The sequence below is a fragment of the Branchiostoma lanceolatum genome, chromosome 4 (genome assembly GCF_035083965.1).
Source record: "Branchiostoma lanceolatum isolate klBraLanc5 chromosome 4, klBraLanc5.hap2, whole genome shotgun sequence".
In the NCBI taxonomy this organism is placed as follows: Eukaryota; Metazoa; Chordata; class Leptocardii; order Amphioxiformes; family Branchiostomatidae; genus Branchiostoma; species Branchiostoma lanceolatum.
In genome coordinates, this window is record NC_089725.1 from 8,828,575 (window position 1) to 8,848,730 (window position 20,156).

Below are 20,156 nucleotides of genomic sequence, written 5' to 3' on the forward strand. Positions count from 1 at the left end.
AATAATAACAACTTTTAAGTCATATGTGATACGATCTGTAATAGTAGCTATATTTAGATAACTTCAATCGTAGTTAGACTTAGAGCTTACTTTGACTATTTGCTGGTTATGAATATTGATCTGTGCTTTATCTATTCATACAGAGAAAAGTACACCTAGGTACAATGCAACAAGCCTGCTCCCCCTTGTATTATCGTCTGCTAGACTTTGGCTGGCTTGTTGGCGAATCACGGTGGTCAAATTCAGGAGGGGTTAGCTGAGGGTAGTACAGATGGTGTTGCTCAGACCCCAGGTTGAGTGGAAAGAGGAGGTCTTTGTTCTTGGGTCTCCTTACGTAGGCCTGAGCTACTTCTGAGTATGCAAAACCCACAACTAAAAGTTGTCATGATACAGCAACTTATGTACAGGTACAGAGACGGCAGCGTTAGTTGAGAATGTGGTTCAGATCATCCATCAAGGACATACAGCTTGTGAAACGACTACCGGGATAGGTAACGTTAGGTCAAAACGCTCTGTCATTTACGCACGCGCACTGGTAACGACAGACGATGTTGTTTCGCCTGACTAGTGACCGTTTAGGAAGGAACACTTAGAAATACGTTTTAGTACTAGTGAGGGCATGATTGACAAGGCAACACCTATATGTTATACTTGTGGTTTAACTGAAATCATTGTTGTTGATTTTGATATCATTCTAATTAAAGAGCGAAGATTTTCTAGAAATTACGGCATGTTTCTCTCGTTATTTTGTACTCTCCTTCATAAAATAAAATCTATCATGGGATTTTAAAAATAATGAACCAGCGAACAGGTTTTGAAACTGCATAAATCTTTATTTTCTGGGAAAGAGCATACTATCATAATGATATTAGCCTTGAAATGTAACGCACGTGGCATCATGCCAACCATACGATTAGTCACAATAAGTTATGCTGACAGTTCACAATTTGCATTACACACAATACTGCATAATCTAATAATTTTATGGCATGAATATGAAGTTTACATAACTTTTCATAGACATCGTTATATCATTGTTCCTGTCACAAAATATATCGTGTAGCTCCCGGAACGCTCTGAACAAGAACGCAGTACCTCAACCGAAGGATCCATGCCGTAGGCGTTGCCAAAAACACATGGCCTCTGCCATATCCAGAGTAGTAAAAACCATATTCGGCTGTCCTTTCTCAACGTCAGTCCTTGAAAATCTATCTCACAATACCCTTCTTATATATACCCTAGGACGCTATATAGAAGCTGCAAAAGCAATAGAATGACTATGTATAGAATGAATGCCTTTTGTTCAAAAGCTAGAATCCCTCAACATATCACACTTGAATGTCGATCTGTTTTCGGCGTGTTAGGGCCTGCTCACATTCGTCATCGCAAACTGAAGACATTCTTTGCATAGTCGTACATGTGTCGTACAAATTTAAGCTGTCTTATTGTTCCGGAAAATTCTGTCCTATTCCTTGTCGGCTGTTGGTTCTGTCACAGCCTGCTTGGAAATCCTACGACATAAGAATCGTACGACGACCACAAAATCGTACGACGATATCAAAATCGTACAACGAACTCAGAATCGTACAACGACATCAAAATCGTACGACGACATCAAAATCGTACGACGACATCAAAATCGTACGACGACATCAAAATCGTACGACGACATCAAAATCGTATGGCGACATCAAAATCGTACGACGACATCAAAATCGTACGACGACCTACGCGACATCATTGTACGGGTCTGATCATGATCTGTAGGATGACGTGCTCGCCACACAGCAGTTCGGAGTCCGGCGCGTTCAGCTCGGCCAGCGCCACGGCCTTCTCTATCTCCGTGTCCGCCGTGTACCTGGACTTGGTGAAGTTTTTCCTGCCGGCGACAGCACGCAGAATTTGGTCGTTGTCTACCAGGCTGAAAGACAAAGAAATGTGGTGGTTAATACACAAGATCTCTCAAAATGTTCACTTAGACCATGTTGATATAGTTATATGGATGACATCCTCTGGGAACCCCAAAACTGATGTGAGCGTGCGAATAAAAAAAAAGTTGCCTTCATTGCGAATTCTACTGACTAAACAGAAAAAGAATGGTATACCAAAGATTGTATTCTTGTATTTTTGTTCTTTCATATCTTCTTCTCTGCGTTTGGTATTCTAGACATTAGTACCGAATATCTTTTTGCAATTTACGGCATATATTTGCCCATTTTATAGGTGATTTGCATGATTTACAGTATAGTACAAATCTTTTTTGTGGAAATGGACGAAAATTGAGACGCGCGCGGATGTCATCCATTTATTCAAATCAACATGGCCTTACTTGCTAAAATTGCTAAAAAGAAGTCAAGTAAAACATATCACATCACTATATACATAAAGATCTTTTATTGTAAAACCGTTCGAATCACATGTATTCTAATGGTGCATCTGCTCAAGTTCAAGACTTGTTTTTTTTCATCAGGTAAGACTATATCATCCCCACCTAGCCTGTTGGGTGATGCGGTCGTGCGCTTACAGCTGGAAAGTGCCTTTTTTCAGGGTGTAGCTAAGTGCTGTTTGTAATTGCCATAAAAAGGAATTGAATACCTACTGGTAGTTAGCAATTTTTTCACACGATCTAGGGTAAATGTGCTCAACATAGACTGAATGACCTAGGCGCATTTCCTATAGCTTCATTACGAACGCGTCCATGTAAAACACGTATCAAAACATGTAAGCCTATGGAGTGAATGAGACCTTATTTGCCACCACACTTTAAACCAGAGAACCGTACGAACCTGATGTAGAACTCGATGGGCCGACACTGGTCTAGGATCAGGTTAGCCTGCAGTACCGCGCGGAATTCATCGAAGTTGGTGGCGCCTTTGGGGAAGATTTTTAACTCCCAATCCCACACGGTCTGAGGGTAGGCTGATGCCCGTGTCTGTGAAGGAAGCGGTAAAGACAAAGTCAATACCTGATAAAGTCGCAAGGGGCGCTTCAGGTGGATCAATGCATCTAGTTAATCTTTAGGATCTTAAAGGAGGTCAAAGCAATTTCAGTGCGTTGGAAGTCGGCTTTTTAAATTCAGTATTTTAGTCCTTTCTATACATAGTAAGTTTAGATAACACTATCCCATTGCATATCGACCTTCATGGACCAAAGATGCGATGTCGTCGTGTGGTGGAAAGTCATTGAAAATCTGAAGGCTGATTTTTTGGTGGTTCCAATATATAAAGTACGGTACTAGTATAACTCCTCGTGCAGCTTGTTATACTAGTACCGTCCATGTCAAAATCTCAATGTACTGTCTTGTCCTTGTCAGCAGGTCCAGCCCTTTGTAATAGCCACCGGCCGGCTAACGTTGTTGGTAGCCCTGGCTGTGGGAGCTGAATAGCCAAACCAATAAATAATATAGAGTTCGAGGAACCCATACCTTCGTCGAAAGAGCAAGGGTTTCTATGAAAAGTGCAGGGAGCTTTCTAGTTTGTCCCGTTTACTTTATGTGGACAACCCTGACTTGACCTCCATTTCCACAACCGCTACACACCTACCAAAAATGATGAGGTTACGTCGTAAGTTTCTGTATCTGTATTTATATAGCCGGTACAACCGCCATCAGACGTAACACACCAGCTTCGCAGGCACGCGGCGCGACAGCAGCTGGTTATATTACACCGAACGGTTTGTTACACCTAGTCTTTGCATATCTGACTGCAACCGTTCTTTAAAGCTACTTAGTGAAGATGCTCCTACAGTACTTGATGACAACTAGTTCCACGAATTATGCTCTTGACATACATTCGGACCCACCCCACGGCTGGCGTAACTGATAACATAACCTTCTCGGCGAAGGTAATAAACAAGTACCTGGAAGCGCGAGGTGAGTTCACAGTTCTTGGCGAGTTCGTGGAAGCCCCTGATGACGACACGGTGGTTCCACCCCAGAGCGGTGTAGTTCCTCAGTAGGTAGTTGGATGTACGGAAGTCCTTATTGGCCGCGCGCCCGGTCAGGGGAAGACAGTGGAACTTGTAGGCCTGGGAAAAAATAAACTTATGATGAACTGGAGAAATACAGGAATGATAGGGAAAAGTATGTCACTTAAGCCCCCCTCTCACTGGACCCGCGGCGCGCTAGCGGCGTCGCTGCGGCCGATCGAATTGACAAAGCACTCAACGAATTTCATCAACAAAAAACAGTTTAAGCTTTGTGTGTTTTCTTGTCTTTTTGGTCATACTTGTATGTTTTGAATGATATTTCCATATAAAGTCAAGGGCAACACACATCCAGTCCAGGACGCAGCGACGCCGCCAGCGTGCCGCGGGTCCAGTGAGAGGGGGGCTTAAACGATACCGTACAAACCTGGAATATTCGGAAAAAAATGTTACTCGTCCAAGTGTTAGACCGACGTCGTATTGTATACTGCAAAAAGTAGTACGTCTCAGAGCCATCGACTCTCTGTTCTGGTTTTGGGTTTGATTCATACTTAACGAGGCCGGGTGGTAGAGAAATAAAATAAAATGAAAAAAATAGTGCTGGTTTGAACTCGCATCAAATAAAATGCATTAAAATGATAGAATGTGCAATTAAGCACTAATCATCTTCCATATAACCTCCATTAACATTAATCCTCCGGGTTACATAAATCCGCCACTTTAAAAAAGAACAGTGTTATTGAGAGATCTCTAGTGCAGCACCCCCAGGTATGCACAGTTAATTAAGCTGCCGGTCCCGACTTAATTAGGGATACAGAAATATGCCTTGTGTGCTGGACCCGGTTATAACCGGGATAGGGTATTCCCCAGAACAAAACAGCTTTGCGTGCGTGTAGCGCGCGAAGCCGGGAAGTTAGGGGAGTTAGCGCCGCCATAGCCTCCGATGCAGACTCCTCCCGGCTGTTTTCTTTTTCAAGTTACAGTTTTTATACAATTACATTTTTTTTCTTATTGCTGGCCGGCCAGCAATAAGAAAAAAAATGTAATTGTATAAAAACTGTAACTTGAAAAAGAAAACAGCCGGGAGGAGTCTGCATCGGAGGCTAGCGCCGCCAGGTGTTTCGCGGGTTTCGTGAGGGAGGTCAGGGGTCAAACATTTTTGATTTTTACTTGGCTAAAAAACCTGGCAGCTTAAGGGTTAAGATAGACAGGAGTCCATTATACTTGGGGACGTTGGGCTGGAGATTTGGTTGGACGTATCTTTTCGCGGTGGCGGAATTATGTACCCTGGCGGAATTATGTTTAGTAGATGTTGTATCCTCAGTGGTGTGGCATCGTGTGGCACAATCGGTAGGGTGTTTCGCCCAGAACCGAGAGGTTCCGGCTTCGAAACCACCGGTATGCCCCGATGTTGTGCCCTTGGGAAAAGCACTTAACACGACTTTCCTCACTCCGTCCAGGTGTTAATGGGTACCTGACTTCGGTTGGGGAAGGTCGTATTGAGGTCACCTACTGGCGCTAAATGGCAGCCGCCCAGATCCTTGCGACAGTTTCACAAAGTGCAAGTATGTATCTGTTGTATATTATTAGTATGTGACTGCAGCAATTCAGCACTGGCTGCCATTGTACGGGTAATTTCTGACCAATAAACAAATAAACCATCTTACCTGCAGCAACAGTGTGACAAACAGATGCGGGAACTGGTGCACCAGTTTGCTCATCTCCACCTCGCACAGCTGCTCGGGCGCCATCATCGGGAAGCGGATGTGCTGCAGCAGCACCTTCAGCCGGACCTCCAGGTTCTCCCGCCGCTCCGGGTGACCCGACGCGTTCAGCCAGCGTTCCACTGCACGGAACAGCTCAAACTCGTCCTTTATCCTAAAAGAAAGATCGTAAAGACTTTGAAAGTTCTTGCCCGTAGGCTAATAGACCTCTTGCCAATTACGGCATTTTTGTCATTTTTGTGTGGCAAAATGTACCACCAAAGATGGCATACCTATATTGCACTAGAGGCTTATCATAAGCTCACACCAACCTGAGCCTCACTTTGGTACATGACCCCTAGATGACCCCGGGAAATTAAAAATGGCCGCCGTAATTGGCAAGAGGTTTTCATTTTGTCTGTAAACGTGGAGAAATTAGGATAGAATTTGGTCCATGGTGGCCTCTTTAAACAGCTCTTTTCTTTCATGGTCGTAGAAGGAGCAAGTTGAAATAAATGTACTCCATCTTACACTGAGTTTGACGTGCAGTATTTACAAGTTCTTTCGCGCACAGGTAAGGTACATTAAAGATTGTAAAAAAATCACATCCTTTATACCGAAAAAAAATCCATCAGGGTCAATGGAGGCTATGCACTCTCAATCAGCCCTAAAATACATCAAAATACATAAAAGTGTAGTTACTGCACTCTATGATCTGCACTTTTAACTCAAGTCGCTAGAAGCGCTGTTCTACATTCGGACCAATAGGAGACCATCTGGAGTAGGACCCGATGACGTAGTTACCTGAGGTCGGAGCTGCAGAGGAACTCCACCAGCTGGTCCTGGTCCAGGTTGGTCCACTCCTGCTCCCACTCGTCAGACGACATGATGTCATCCATGCGCCCAGCTAGGGACTGCACGCATGCGCTGATCAGAGGCTTGTGGTAGCATTTGGTGGCGTATTGGAACCACACGTGGAATACCTAAAGAAAAAGGGAATGGATACGTCTACATGGTAAACGTATAAGTTACAGTATATTTCCGGTAGATACATGTTGGGTTGAAGCAGTCTCTGTAGAAGGTCCCGCCGGCCGTTTCATTTTAAAATCATCATGTTGTATTGTTACACACAAAGCTTTAAAAGATTCGTTTTTTGTCAGTGAGATTCTTTGAGTGCTTTGTCAATTCGATCGGCCGAAGCGACGCCTCCAGCGTGCGGCAGGTCCAGTGAAAGGGGGGCTTAAGACCACAACCTAACAATATCGCGCCAAAAGTCGATCAAGACAGAGAAAATCTTGATCGGTTACCTCTTTGAGCTGCAGTTTGGGAATGATCTGCTTGACGGCGTGCCTGATGCAGACCTGTCTCAGGTCGGCCACGTTGTACTTGTCAGCCAGCACCAGGACAGGCAGGGCGTTCTCCCGGTTTAGCACCACGTGACACCCGTACAGGAACTTCAGAAAGCGCGGGAAAACCTCGATACACTCGTAAGGCTCGACCAACTCCACCTCCTGATGGGGGAATGTAAAAAAGATATCATTATGGAAGCTCATCTGTGTTGGTAGTAATCATAAGGCAATGCTAAGGTATTCACAACACTATAAGGTATTCACGGATCAAATTTTCAACGATCACTGTCGCCTTCTTCAGGATCAATAATGACCAACCACTGCCAAAACGCCCTGGCACGTTTGACCAATTGCTGACGTCACTTATCCGTAAAGACACGTGTCAATAAAGTCACGTGTCTGTAACTCTCGCGAGTTTACGTGAATACCTTAGTGTTGGAAGAAAGTTTAGCATTGTATTATAAAAAATGTCGTCAAATATGGACTGATGTCAGAGTATTTTGCCAGTGATGTTTATGATTTTGAGCTACTGTCTATTTGAACAGAACTAGCCAAGGGCCAACACATTCAATCGCGCTATGGTATATGGTATATCAAAAAAAGATGATGGGTTCTTATAAACAATGATTTTGAAATATATCGTCGATGAAAAGAAAACCAGGCTAAAAATCATAATCATTCAAAGACATACTTGATGACAAACGTAAGCGCTGTGGATCTAGCATATCGTCTAAATGTACGTGCGCAAAAAATGATGACGTAGCAGAGCTCGTGAATACAAGCAAATATAGATTAACATGCCTTCAACAGCAACACAATCTTAGTGAGCATTTTATCATGAATGTATCAGAATGTTATGTATGAAATCTTTATCCATGAACCTTTTCATAAAAAGTGCTATCCAGAAAGTGAAAAGTTGGATAATCCGATTTAAAGCACTTTCCTAAAAATTCCTGGACAATTCCTAGAATTCTCGCAAACTGCACACAATGATATACCATTAGGCTCGTCCCTTAGGCGTCGCCAAAGCAATGAAAATAGTGGTGTTCACGCTAAACATGACGTCACAGTCGTCCGACAGTTAGAACTTTAGAAAATTAACATATGTACAGCCTAATTAGATTAAGGTCTTGTGGGGGAGGGGCTTCAATGGCAATACCTGGTTTTGTTCGTCGAAGATAAACGTTGAGGACGACGCTATGGCGCTGTCGAACGAACATTCCGAGAAGTCGTCGTCTGAATAGTCCGAACTGTTACACGAAAAGCACAGCTCCTCCAAGGCTTTCTGGTCCTAGTGATTTCGAAAAATGATGTATTTTCGTCATCTTCTTTTATTTGAGAAATATTGCGAAAAATGATTGATACCTTAGAAGCATGGTTAAGTCAGTTAGCTACGAAAATGCGCCTTTTACTAGACTCCACAGCAAACCACATGTACGTGTACCTGTACCTGTGCGTCTGACTACGTCACTTCCGTATCCTAAAGAGCACGCATGCGCTACAGTAACTCAAGCAAACGTTTAGTTCCAAACACGAGGGAAGCTACAGACTAGATCTGACTGACTACTTTACTGAAACAATCATTAGGTACAACCTCGTAGACGAAAACGTTTCCAGGGCCGCTTTTGATGGGCGCTACGGCTACAGAAGACCCATCGACCGTCTTTACGGATCTAACGGGCCGTGACCTCCTCTGGGGAACGGGAGGCGCCCCGTCGGCCCGGCCCCTCTCAGCCCTGTCATCAACAACTTCATCTTGGCAATCATAAAACACCTGCGAGTTGGACTCATCAACAGACTGATACACCTGTATAGAAGAGAGAGGACCCTCTCTCACCACCACAGCACCAGCAAACATTAATTTTATCATAAATTCAAAATAACGCCCTGATAGTTGACCTCTTTGAACTGGTAACTACTATGGGAATTGCTTGGAGATGGAAACAGCTGCTACAAAAGCAAGATGGTAAAAAAAAATTGTAAAACAGAATCGTGGAGGGTTTTCTAACCTTTCTTACATCTTTTCCGCCTTCCACATAGCCACCCACCGCCCCTTCCGTACCCCCACCCTCTGCGTCGGGCTAAGAATGACACATGGCAATCATAAAACTTCCCTTCCAAAAACCAAGATTTGAAAAACGAAACAGAAAATCTTAAAGGATTATAACCTGTTCATTGTATGTAAAATATACAGGTTTGCCCTAGCAAGCTAATACAAACATGTATTCATCCATAAACAGCTGTAAGGTGTTTATCGCACCTGGTAGAGACAGGTGTACCCCCGCTCGTCCACTATAGAGGACAGAGAGGTGTCCTGGTAGCTGTCGTCAGCTTCAAACACAGGTAGAACCTGGACCATCACAATATACAGCACAAACACACAGACATGAACCACCACATGATATGAAAAACCGAGACACTACTGCGGTGATGCAAAGTGCATGTATACATGTAGGTACCTAGCCTGTGAGTGACGTCAAGAACAAGAAGTTTCAAGAAGGGAATGCGACTTCAGACACTACTCGCGAGTTTAGAAATACTACTTTAAAGGTTAGTGATACGTAATGGTGACGTTTTATTTAAGCAAAGCGAACGTCTATAGGAATATTTGATATATTGTTATAGATATTAGATAATGATTAAAGAAAATGATGTACAGAACACGGATAGACAGAGGCAGGACACGGACATCTAGATCAACGACGAAAAAAATATTTGCGTCTAGATGATGACTTAATCCTTTCATGTTTATACTTTTTGGTTACTGCGAACGAAACCTTTTCTCCTGGACTACTGACGCCTCCCGTGTGACATTCTGTCAGCAGGACGCCCCCTGGCGACATGGTTAGAATAGCTGCGATCTCTTCATCCGCGTCAAGGTCGGAAGCGGTCGGTTTGAGGGTGTCTGCGTCACTGGACGTGGCTGACGACCCGAGGGACATGTCTTCGGCCTCGGCCTAGAGACAAATGTTTCCAGTAAAAGACCCCGAAAACTACTATTATTTTGCTACTGTTCTTTCTAAATCTTACTTAATTAATATGTAGGTGATTGGGAATCGAAGGACGGCAAACGGACACGAAAATGGGATAGCAAGAATAGATAGCAGAAGAGGGTGGTGTTTTAGGCGTAGGTTTAAAAAAACATCAGTATTGTTGACTATTATTGAGGGTTATAATTACTTTGATACCTTTGATCTACGATACGGATAGGTGTAGATGTGCGTATTAAATCGTTACATGTTTAGCGCGAACACCACTTACATAATTCAAGTGCTCGAGTACAAAACAGCTGAAAAAGTCGACTCGACACTTCATTCAATACCATTTGCTCAGTAGATCTTTTGCTGTTGGATTTTGTACAGGGAAAATATTGGTAAATATATCAACATTACGGGATGTATTAGATAATATTGATGAATATCATCATTGGATGATATTGGTGACTACCTTCATTAATTTCGTCATTTTCCCCTCGACTATACATGTACTTCTTAGCTCGCTCATTCTGTTTTTGTTTTTCCAAGACGAAAACTTGCCCTATGATAAGAATAGTTTCTTCGGTACATAATTTTCTTTGTACCGTGTAAAATGTCTACCACCACCGGCTGGAGCTTACCTTTCTCGCGGAGTCCGACCACTCGCCACTCAACATCCTGTCGAACACGTCACTAGACCTGATGAGAACCATCTTGTGGGCGTGGTAAGTGATGTCCCCCACCCGTAACTTCACGTCACTCATGGACGGGTTGTTGAAGAACTTCGTGTAGTCCGTCAGAGCCTGCCGTTCGTCTCCGTAACACAACGTGCCGTCCTGGTCGTCAAATGTCTCGGAGATGGCGGAGTCAGCAGCCGTGGACGGGCGGGATTGGGTACTGGTGACTTCAGCCGACGGGCTCGTGCTGTCAGGCGTCGCCATGGCCATTTTTTTCAACTTCCACTTATTTCAGATCGAAACTTGCTTCACATCAGTTGCACATGCCGTTACCATTACTCACAACGCTGAAAAAGGAAGGCCATGACACAAGTCAGGCTGGCATTATAGCAGATTATTTATCATCGTATCATTTCGTACCATATATGACAGTGAAATGCGCCATTACAGTGTCAATGTATTACACAGGCACTGTCAGTATAATTTGTCACAAGACACAAAATCGTGATTATTTGCTTTGCACTTCCTAATCATGAATCAAAATGAGGACGATGTGATATTCATTTTTTGTTGCTGTCAAACGAAAGTAACTATATACAACGTCAACGGTAAAGCCTCTGTCATGTTAACCACATGCCATGGTCGACCTCTCACATCCTTTAACACACATATGGGGATTCAGGTCGGTTATTTTTAAACTGAAGTTGAAACCACAAAACTTGTTTACGTCGCCTCTTTTTAGTCATACGGTACATTTCTTGTGATCCTTTTACTACGGTATTATTACCAAAGATATTCAAATATTTGTTATAAAGTATTGGCATTATCGTGTATCTTTGTTTTTGTCCTATTGGTGAAACACAATAAATCACGCGAGATGTTGTGTCGCGGTCAGAAGCGGTAGCTGTTACTAGTGAGGCGCCAGAGTATCAACAAAATATGTTGTTTCAAAGCTAACATTTCACAGTAGCCTAGATTGTTGGCTAGGGCTGTAATAATACATTCTTATCTAGTATCTACTTACGACATTTGAACACCGCCAACAGGCACGTTTTCACCAGCGTGTTCCATGTCCATTTTTAGCCATACCGTGCTGTCATCGCTTTAACATCCGTCGCATGGCGCGATTACAACATTGTATTAGAGGCTAGTTGGAGAATAGATCCGTTTCGTATCATACCAAGAAGGAATTCGGACTTACCCTGAGTCTGTATCGTCCAGCATACCTTTCTGTGTGTCAAGTTAGAGGTCCTATACTTGCATGTACACTGCTGAGGCCCAAAACGCCGCAGTACCAACCGTTGTAGCTAGCCGGACACACCGCGAAGTTCTTCAGACATGCCGATCGTATTTTCGAAGGCCGGCTGACCCTCCCAGCAGCTGAGCCGCAGATAAACACAGTCGGCTGGAAGAACTTATAAGGGAGTACACGGGACAGGCCCTCTTGGAGAAGGCCTGAGGGAATGTTTCGGTAAAGGGGAGGGTCGTTCATTCTGCAAGCGTGAGTGTGCTGGCTCGATTGCTTAGACGCCAAGCAAAAATAAAAGGGTCATGTTTTTTTTTTTATTCAAAGAAAACATCAATAATAATAATGATAAAAAATGGACGGAGACAAAGTGACGGCGGACTCAAGTGGTACACAACTTATACTCGCCTGTTAACATCACAAAACCAACACATTACAGAAAAAGTGGAATCATTCGTCTTCCACTGTCTCGAAAAAAGAAGTCAAACCCAAATAAGATAGAATTTAGTGTTAGTATTTAGACTAGAATAGTCACATGCTATATTGTTACCGATTGTCTGTCCGTCCTTCCATGTTACATGTACTTGCAATTAGCCTACGGACAATGACAGCAAAAAGGACATGTATACCTAAAAACGTTTTGTTTCTGTGATGTAGTCTTGTTTGGCTAACATCATTTTATATATATATTGTGTGTTCAAGAATCCTTAAAAGCTTGCCGAAGAGAACTGGACGCTGGTAAGTATATGTAGGGCAGTGTAAATGTTCTTGTTTCAAACGTAACAAAAGAACTAGACACCGTGAATCTTTTTACTAAGGCCTTGATGGAAAGGAAGCGATCAGACTCGAGAGTTTACGTTATAACTCCAATGTGTATGTGAATAGACAACAAATTCATAAAGCTTCATACTTATGTTCAATAGGAATGTTTTCATCATGATCTTTTTTTATTAGTTAAGAAACAATTATGCTATCCTAAATAAAAGCTTACAGACCGTTTTCCTAGCCCAATGATATAGACCATAAATAAATTGTATGGGAAGTAACCCTTTTCAGGGAGGCGGGGGAGGCAGGAAGATCTACACAAGTCTCGACCTCAAGTCTCGTGTTCTCGCGTATAGTAGACATCGAAAATATGGAGGTTAGTGTTTTGCACCTTGTCACTGATTGAAGAATATTCTAGTTTCTTGTAGCCCTTTTCAGAGTTCGCATTGACGCTATTGGCTTGTGTGACCACGTCTTCAACATCGCCTCCATACTGCTTCTTTTACCAGGATTAACATGCCTTCTTAAGCCTACTTAAACACTAGACGCATCACCTGAGTACCTGTCGCAATCCTGTCTTAATCCATACATGAAGTCAGTGATAGGCTAGGACTGTGATCTCAATGACCAGTGGCCCGTTCACCTCACTAATGGTGCCCGACTTACTGAGGGCCTCTAGCGACATTATTGTTTCATGCATGAAGTCAGTATTGTGCTAAGATGGGGCTGTGATCTCAATGACCACCGGCCCGTTTACATTACTGATCAGTCGATGGTGCCCGGCTTACTGAGGACCTCTAGCGACATTGTCCTCTTGTGCACCTTTCGTCAATCCTCAGGCAGCCTTTATTGCGTGTCTTTAGCAGTGGCTTATTCTTCACTTACCACATGAAAGAGCGCCACCTACTGGAACATTGTCAAAGTGTACACTGACAAAGTTATCACCCTCCCCCCTCTCTCGATCGTTAACTCGGTCGCCGTTATTATTGACGTACGCCGTACGTCTTTTTTAACATCATACCTTAGGACTGTTTATTGTGATCCCGGCAGCGGTACAGGTTTTATTACTCAGTCCAGGCACGTACCATCTCACCTATCCCTCCGTGCAGAATGTCCAAATGTTTTAAAAACAGGTCTTGCGCGCGGCAAGTCGTTACTAGGACACGTTCCCAATCGACTGGAAAGAATTCGTGTACCTGCAAATCCGGCGGTTCAATTAGCTGTCTCAAGCTGTCCGAGAGAGATATCCAGCCGGGCTACAAAAAACTACAGCAAGCCACAGTCAATGACAGATTATCGTATGGCCGAACGAGCTTGAGTATACATTCTAATTCATCCCCTGAACGTATATTTGAAATATCGTCGACTACCAGAAGTTTCGTACAACTGTTCGAACAAACTTTTGATGTGTGTCGCCGACTATCTCGACTTAACACACTATGTGTATCTTAGCCGTACCTTTAAAATGGCTTTAACAAAATCGTCAGATGACAATTCTACATGTCTTGAATTCGTGGGTCATGTTATGTGTCATGCTGCTATTTACGCCAACGTCAGGAAAAACATTAGTTGGATGTTGCAGTGACTTGAAAACGTACGTGTAACCCCCCCCCCCTCTCACTAGACCCGCGATACATTGGCTACCTCGCTGTGTCATAAACTGGATTTATGTTACCCTTGGCTTTATAATGGGAATATCATTCAAAACGTGCAAGTATGACCAAAAAGACAACAAAACACACAAAGCTTTAAAAGATTCGTTTTTGTCGATGAAATTCGTTGAGTGCTTTGCCAATTCAATCGGCCGCAGCGACGCCACCAGCGTGCCGCGGGTCCAGTGAGAGGGGGGCTTTACTTATCAATAGGATAAGGAAGAGGGCAAGAGGAAGAAAAATCTAGTTTTGGCTAATTATCTAACGTTCTTGAAAACTATCCTTATTAGCTTGTATCATTTTGAATGTTTGATAATATGGAAATCGTTGATCGTGACCTCAATCGTCCCTCATGGACTATCAGTGATTTTAATTGCACAGCGACTTATGCAGTTTAATTGCAGTTTAGTGGCGAGTCTGTGGCGTAATCAATAGTGATTTTCTTCTGCCGTGAGAGCAATGTGATAAATTGGTGTTGGGCTGTATCGAACAAAACAGCACCAAATGAGAAATAAACTGATTTCTAACTAAAAAAATCGACTCACCGGCTTTTCGACGGAATCACTTAGTCTTTTTTCAGCTATCTAACGTGCTTCTTACGCATGTGTGACGTCAGCATTGGGTCGAAGTTCATCGAAAGTCGGTATCGCCCCCCGTCCCGGTTGAGAGAAGGTGAGTCAATTCTTTGAGTCGATGGAAATTCTATTTCTAATTATGTAATTTACCAAATCGGATTAACTTTCATCCTAAAACAATATTATGATTGTGAGCAAACTCAGTGCGCTTTTATTCAAAATCACCAATATGTACATCATTGTTTGACAACCTCTGTCCCTTTGGGAATTGTTTCGACACTACTGCTATCCAACACCAATTATGTACAGAATATTCCTTCTTAATTAACATAAATTAAAATCGTGGCAGTACAGTCAATATGGTTAAGTCAGGCAGTGACTCAGTTTCAAAGTACTGACAAAATATCATCACATTTACAACCCGTCATACAATAAATAATCTTAAAGATAAAAAGTATCGTAAATTGTCAGGGCAACATTTATGAATGATGCCCGTGGAATAATAAATTAACAACGTATTTACATCGAACAAATAAACTCGATCATTTTCTCTACCTTCTCAACCCCTCTCTACTAGAGAAAATGATATGTTTCTCTTTGGTTTAAGACGAGCGCTGGACAGATTTCCCACTCACTATGCATGCACTAAAACAACGCCAATCAGTGCATTCAAGTCTGCTCGCCGACTATTTCTTCTTTTTAAAACAACTCCTATTGCACTCAAACGTGTGATTGTTCAAAGATGAAAAAGCGTTAAAATTTGAATCAACAACACGGACTACCGATAAAATCTACCAAGTGTGTGCGTTCTCTGACAATGCTGATATTGTTCAAAGAACGTTAAGTAAGTTTGTATGCTAGATCGATGACGTGTAACAAGGCAACCCTCCGATATCGAGGCTTGGATGTCTCTTTTCCCGGCATCCTCTGCAACTGAGCCCGCCATTTTGTTTTTTCCCCAGTATTGTTCAGGGGTGGTAATGCGTCGTAAATGTGGCTTGTTGGACATACTGTATGCATGGTGATGCTTTAGGACGTTAAAAGAGGGCCAGTCGGTTTCTTTGACTGTTTAGACAGGCAGATTACCGATATTGTCTTCTGTAAAGCAATGCTTCAGACCTATTAATCTGGATTTTCTGGAAACCCATCCTGTTTTTCCTAATAAACATTCTTGCAGTTTAGCTCTGTGTGAGGTTCCGCGACATTCTCATATGGGCATCTAAATACTTTTTAATGGTTTTTGAGTAAGCGTCAGGATAAAAGTGTTCGCATATACTCTGTGCCCTGTTCTTTAGACTCTATGTTCATGAACATCATGGCCCGTGGTGATGTGGTCATGCATGTATACAGCATGGTGGTGTGTATATTTCTAGATCAGCATTGAGTCTCTGGTGATGTTTATTTCCTTCGCAGGCTGTGGTCTATTCTCGGGAGACTGTGGCTCTTCCACGAGCATGCGCGCCTCGATGTCTCTGTTCATGTTGTTGACGTCATCAGCCCTCCGCTGTATCGAGCCTTTCCTTCCTCTCCTGACCAGGATAACCACCATGAACCCGACACAGGGAATCGTCAGTCCCAAGACGCAATACGATATCAGTTTCACAACTTTCAGTGCATGTTTGGACACCTCGACTGTCTTTTCCTTCTCGTAGATGTGTACCAGTAACATTTTCTCCGTTGTGGTGTTCTGTGCCTTTACGACTGTTCTTCCTGTTTGTATGGGTTTGGGTGTCTGAACGTTGTCCGCAGACTGACACAGGTTACCACTGAAGCCAGATGGGCACGTGCAGAGAAACCCGTTGACTCCATCCCCGCAGCTGCCGCCATTTTGGCAGGGCTGGCTCGCGCAGTCGTCGACGTTGATGTGGCAGTGTTTTCCCGTGAAGCCTTGTGAGCATGCGCAGTGGAAGTCGTTGATCATGTCTGTGCACGTGGCACCGTTCAGGCAGGGTCGAGTCAAACAGTCGTCCACGTCCACCTCGCACCGCTCCCCAACAAACCCCGGCGGGCAGCGACAGATGAAGGCGTTGATGCTATCCAAGCAATGGCCACCTGAAGCAAAATTTGCATGTATTTTAATATACTGTTAAGCAAAACTACGAAAGCTACGCTCTCCTTTTTCAGCACTCGGTTCCAGAGCGGAAAGTGGCTTCAGCACTGGTAAACCAGTGCTTATAACTTTCTTCAGCACTGGAAAACCAGTGCTGAGTGGCGTTCAGCACTGGAAAACTCGACGATAAATATTCCTCACTGCCAACAGAGTGCTGAGAGGCCTAAGTGACTTAATGTTAACAATTCACTGGTCACTCTTCAGCATACCTTTTGCTGTTCTTGCGAGAATGCCAAAAGTCGCTCATATTGTATCATTGTTTATTTCATACTCTCCAAGCATAGGAGGGGTTCCAGCTGTTTTTAACGTGATTTAAGGCGTTTTTGTTGGGCTTTCTACTTTGTCATGTTTTTTTCTCTATAAACCTATTGCACTCAAACGCGCAAAAAAAAAAATAGAAACGGAACCCCTCCTCTGCTTGGAGAGTATTTCTTTCATAAGTTTATCATATCACGACGCCCTATTGCATGCATTCAGGCTTATTTCGCCCGTATTTATGGTTTTGTATAATATGTTTAGTGGTGGCGTTCCTTCTGAATACATGTAGGAAGCACATTTCGTCTGGAACAATTACGGAGCCTGCACTGAAATTCTTTTGTTAAGCCCAGGTTACACATAGCCGATAGGCGTGGCCTAAAAACTGGTCAGACTGCTCTCCCGAACTCCCACCGACCTGGGTCGGCTAGCGTTCGGGAGCCATGTTCGGCTATGTGTAACTTGGGGCCTGGGCTTTAACAATGTAGTGCCAAAGCTTACCATTCCGACAGGGGTTGGAGAGACATTCGTTGACCAGCGATTCGCATCTAGGTCCGTTAAATCCCGGCATGCAGCGGCATTTGAAGCCGTCACCCGAGTCATCACAGGTGCCCCCATTCTCACAGGGACCCTCCTCACACTCGTTGATCTGGAAGGTTGTTTCACAGCGGGACCCGGTGTAACCGTACGGACAAAGACATCGGAACCCTGCCGGCGTCAGCTACAGATAAAAAAGATGCAAAAAGAAAAGAAAGTTACACAATATCCAGCCTGATTGCTGAAAACGCATACTCTCCAATTGGCCAAGCAGAGGAATGGGCCCTGTTGGTTTTTGACGTGTCTTAGGCGTTTTTGTAGTTGTCGGGCTTTCTATTTTGTCCCGTGTTCTTTGTGTCGCCAACCAATGTGGAAAGCACGACAAAAATGCCTAAGAGCCGTCAAAACCCAGCCAGAGCCCAACCTCTACTTGGAGAGTAGATAATTCAGGTGTCATCAAATTTACATCTCTATTCAAGTATGCTCAAAACTACGAAGGTTATGCTGAAGTTAAACTCAATTAAAATTCTTATCCGTATCCTTTCTTTAATTTTTTTTCTAATCTATTGTACAGTATGCCGGTATGTGCTACTCGTTTCCACACAGTTTGTAACTGTGGGGACACCGTGCGTTCATCGTAATTTCAATTTTACGTGCTTGCGAACTTCTATTTTCTCATTATGAACTACAAAACAAAATAATGTGTGCCGTGCTCTAGCATTTTTTCTTATATAATCGGTACCGAAGAACAGATGTACAATTGAAACACATGTAGACGGAACGAGGTCGTCTGATAATAACACAATGTCAATCATGAAAATGTTTAGTTTCGAATATATACAACTTCTTACTAGTCCTGTATCATTGTAGCATGGGTACCACCCTCCGTAGTAACCGCTGACTCAAATCTCTTCGCTTGCTACCCACACAGCAAGCAAAAGGATTGAGCCAGCGGTTACTATGGAGGGTGGTACGTACCCATGCTAGTGTCATTGATCACCATACAGAATGTTCACTTACAATACAGCTTCCGCCGCTCAGACAGGCAATGGCCGAGCAGTCGGTAACCTTGACCTCGCAGTCGACGCCGTTGTAGCCTCGGGGGCACAGACAGACGTACCCGCCGTCCTCTCTGTCTAGACACGTTCCGTTATTCTGACAGGGGTGCTTCTTCTCACACGGGTCCAACTCTGTGGGAAAATAAACAACAGTAGGTTACCTTAACGGGTCAATCCATAATGTCAGCGAGCTCATGTATGTCACTGTCCCTAGTGCTGAAATGTAGGAGTTTCTTACAGAAGAGCTTTCGTTTCATCCTTCCCGATTTGCACACCACCATGAAGAACAGGAACACGAACGCACCTATCTTGTCCTACAATAGAAAGACAGAGACAACATGTATGTCACTGTCAGCCGCTTGCCTTGTCCCTGGTGCTGAAGTGTTAGTGTTTCTTACAGAATAGCATTCGTTTCATCCTTCCCGACTTTAACAATATCTTGTCTATTACCCAAACTTTTATTACCACTACAAAATACTTTAACTCTTAATTTTCCTCTAAGTCTTACTTTTAGTGTACGTTAACTCTTAACTTAAAGGTTTCACTACCGGCTCGGGGGTTGGACTTACACTTTTAAAACGAATTTGTTATATTTCATCATTTCTTTCTTTCATAAGTTCACCATATCCCAACACCACCTTGTAAACCTTTGAATTTATTTTGTGCTTATATGATATCGTAAATCTGAGTGAATCATATTTATGTCTGTATCTTTTCATTTTAATTTAAAAATACAATAACCAATACCAATGGAAATATGACAAGACCATTTTTGTTGCAAACGTCTTTGCTAACGTAACTTCTATCTTGTCTTGCCCTAAGAATTCAGTATTAGTCCTTCACCTACTAGAAAACAATACGCCACGCTATGGTTGCCATAGCTGTGTGCATACGGGTTATGTCAGGTCACCGATTTCTTTTTCTCTCTAGTACAGATGTTATACAAGTCCCATGCAGAACACGTCATACCCACGGGCTACACGCCACAGTAAAGGGTAGGAAACGTCGACAGGACTCCAGTACATGGAATACGTAATGTACCAAGGCCCAAAGGTGAGTTATAGTTCTTCGCAACACGCCGGACTCCTTGACAGCCGTTACTCGACTTCATCCATCATTTTTCAATACAAACCTCGCTATCATGACCTTTGCGCTTATTTGTGAGTAACATTTCGCCACAGCCCACGACCCGCGCTTCTACACCGCTTCCCTTTGAAGTCGTAATGAGGCGAGAGACGTTTTCAGTGAACTTACTGTAGATGCATAAATGTTCGCGGTGATTTAATTTTGCGATAGGGAAAAATGGAATGTTCGCGGTGGTTTTGAATTC

The 20,156-nt window shown here is 43.3% G+C and overlaps 2 protein-coding genes across 7 annotated transcripts in view; both read right to left on the reverse strand.

The window, feature by feature from the left end:
• Positions 1-812: 812 nt before the first annotated feature.
• LOC136432439 (BTB/POZ domain-containing protein 17-like) lies at positions 813-12,078 on the reverse strand. 2 transcript variants are annotated; one of them, XM_066423727.1, is made up of 10 exons: positions 11,830-12,078; positions 10,593-10,975; positions 9,754-9,933; positions 8,136-8,267; positions 6,935-7,138; positions 6,432-6,610; positions 5,592-5,802; positions 3,859-4,026; positions 2,787-2,932; positions 813-1,921 (listed from the first exon to the last, which is right to left on the reverse strand). In XM_066423727.1, the coding sequence occupies exons 2-10, from the start codon at positions 10,896-10,898 to the stop codon at positions 1,738-1,740; spliced, it is 1,710 nt and encodes a 569-aa protein (XP_066279824.1). In that variant the 5' UTR covers positions 10,899-10,975; positions 11,830-12,078; the 3' UTR covers positions 813-1,737. The 2 variants fall into 2 exon arrangements, with proteins under 2 accessions (XP_066279824.1, XP_066279825.1); XM_066423728.1 differs by lacking the exons at positions 8,136-8,267; positions 9,754-9,933 and having other exon boundaries at positions 11,830-12,073.
• Positions 12,079-15,054: 2,976 nt separating this feature from the next.
• The window catches only part of LOC136432440 (delta-like protein C), a 61,459-nt gene continuing 56,357 nt past the window's right edge, over positions 15,055-20,156 (reverse strand). For all 5 annotated transcript variants that reach the window (XM_066423733.1, XM_066423730.1, XM_066423731.1 and 2 more), the window contains exons 5-7: positions 18,789-18,958; positions 17,733-17,952; positions 15,055-16,918 (exon numbers count right to left, since the gene is read on the reverse strand). In XM_066423733.1, coding sequence (XP_066279830.1) covers positions 16,236-16,918; positions 17,733-17,952; positions 18,789-18,958 — 1,073 coding nt within the window. In that variant the 3' untranslated portion in view covers positions 15,055-16,235. The remainder of the gene's footprint in view (positions 16,919-17,732; positions 17,953-18,788; positions 18,959-20,156) is intronic.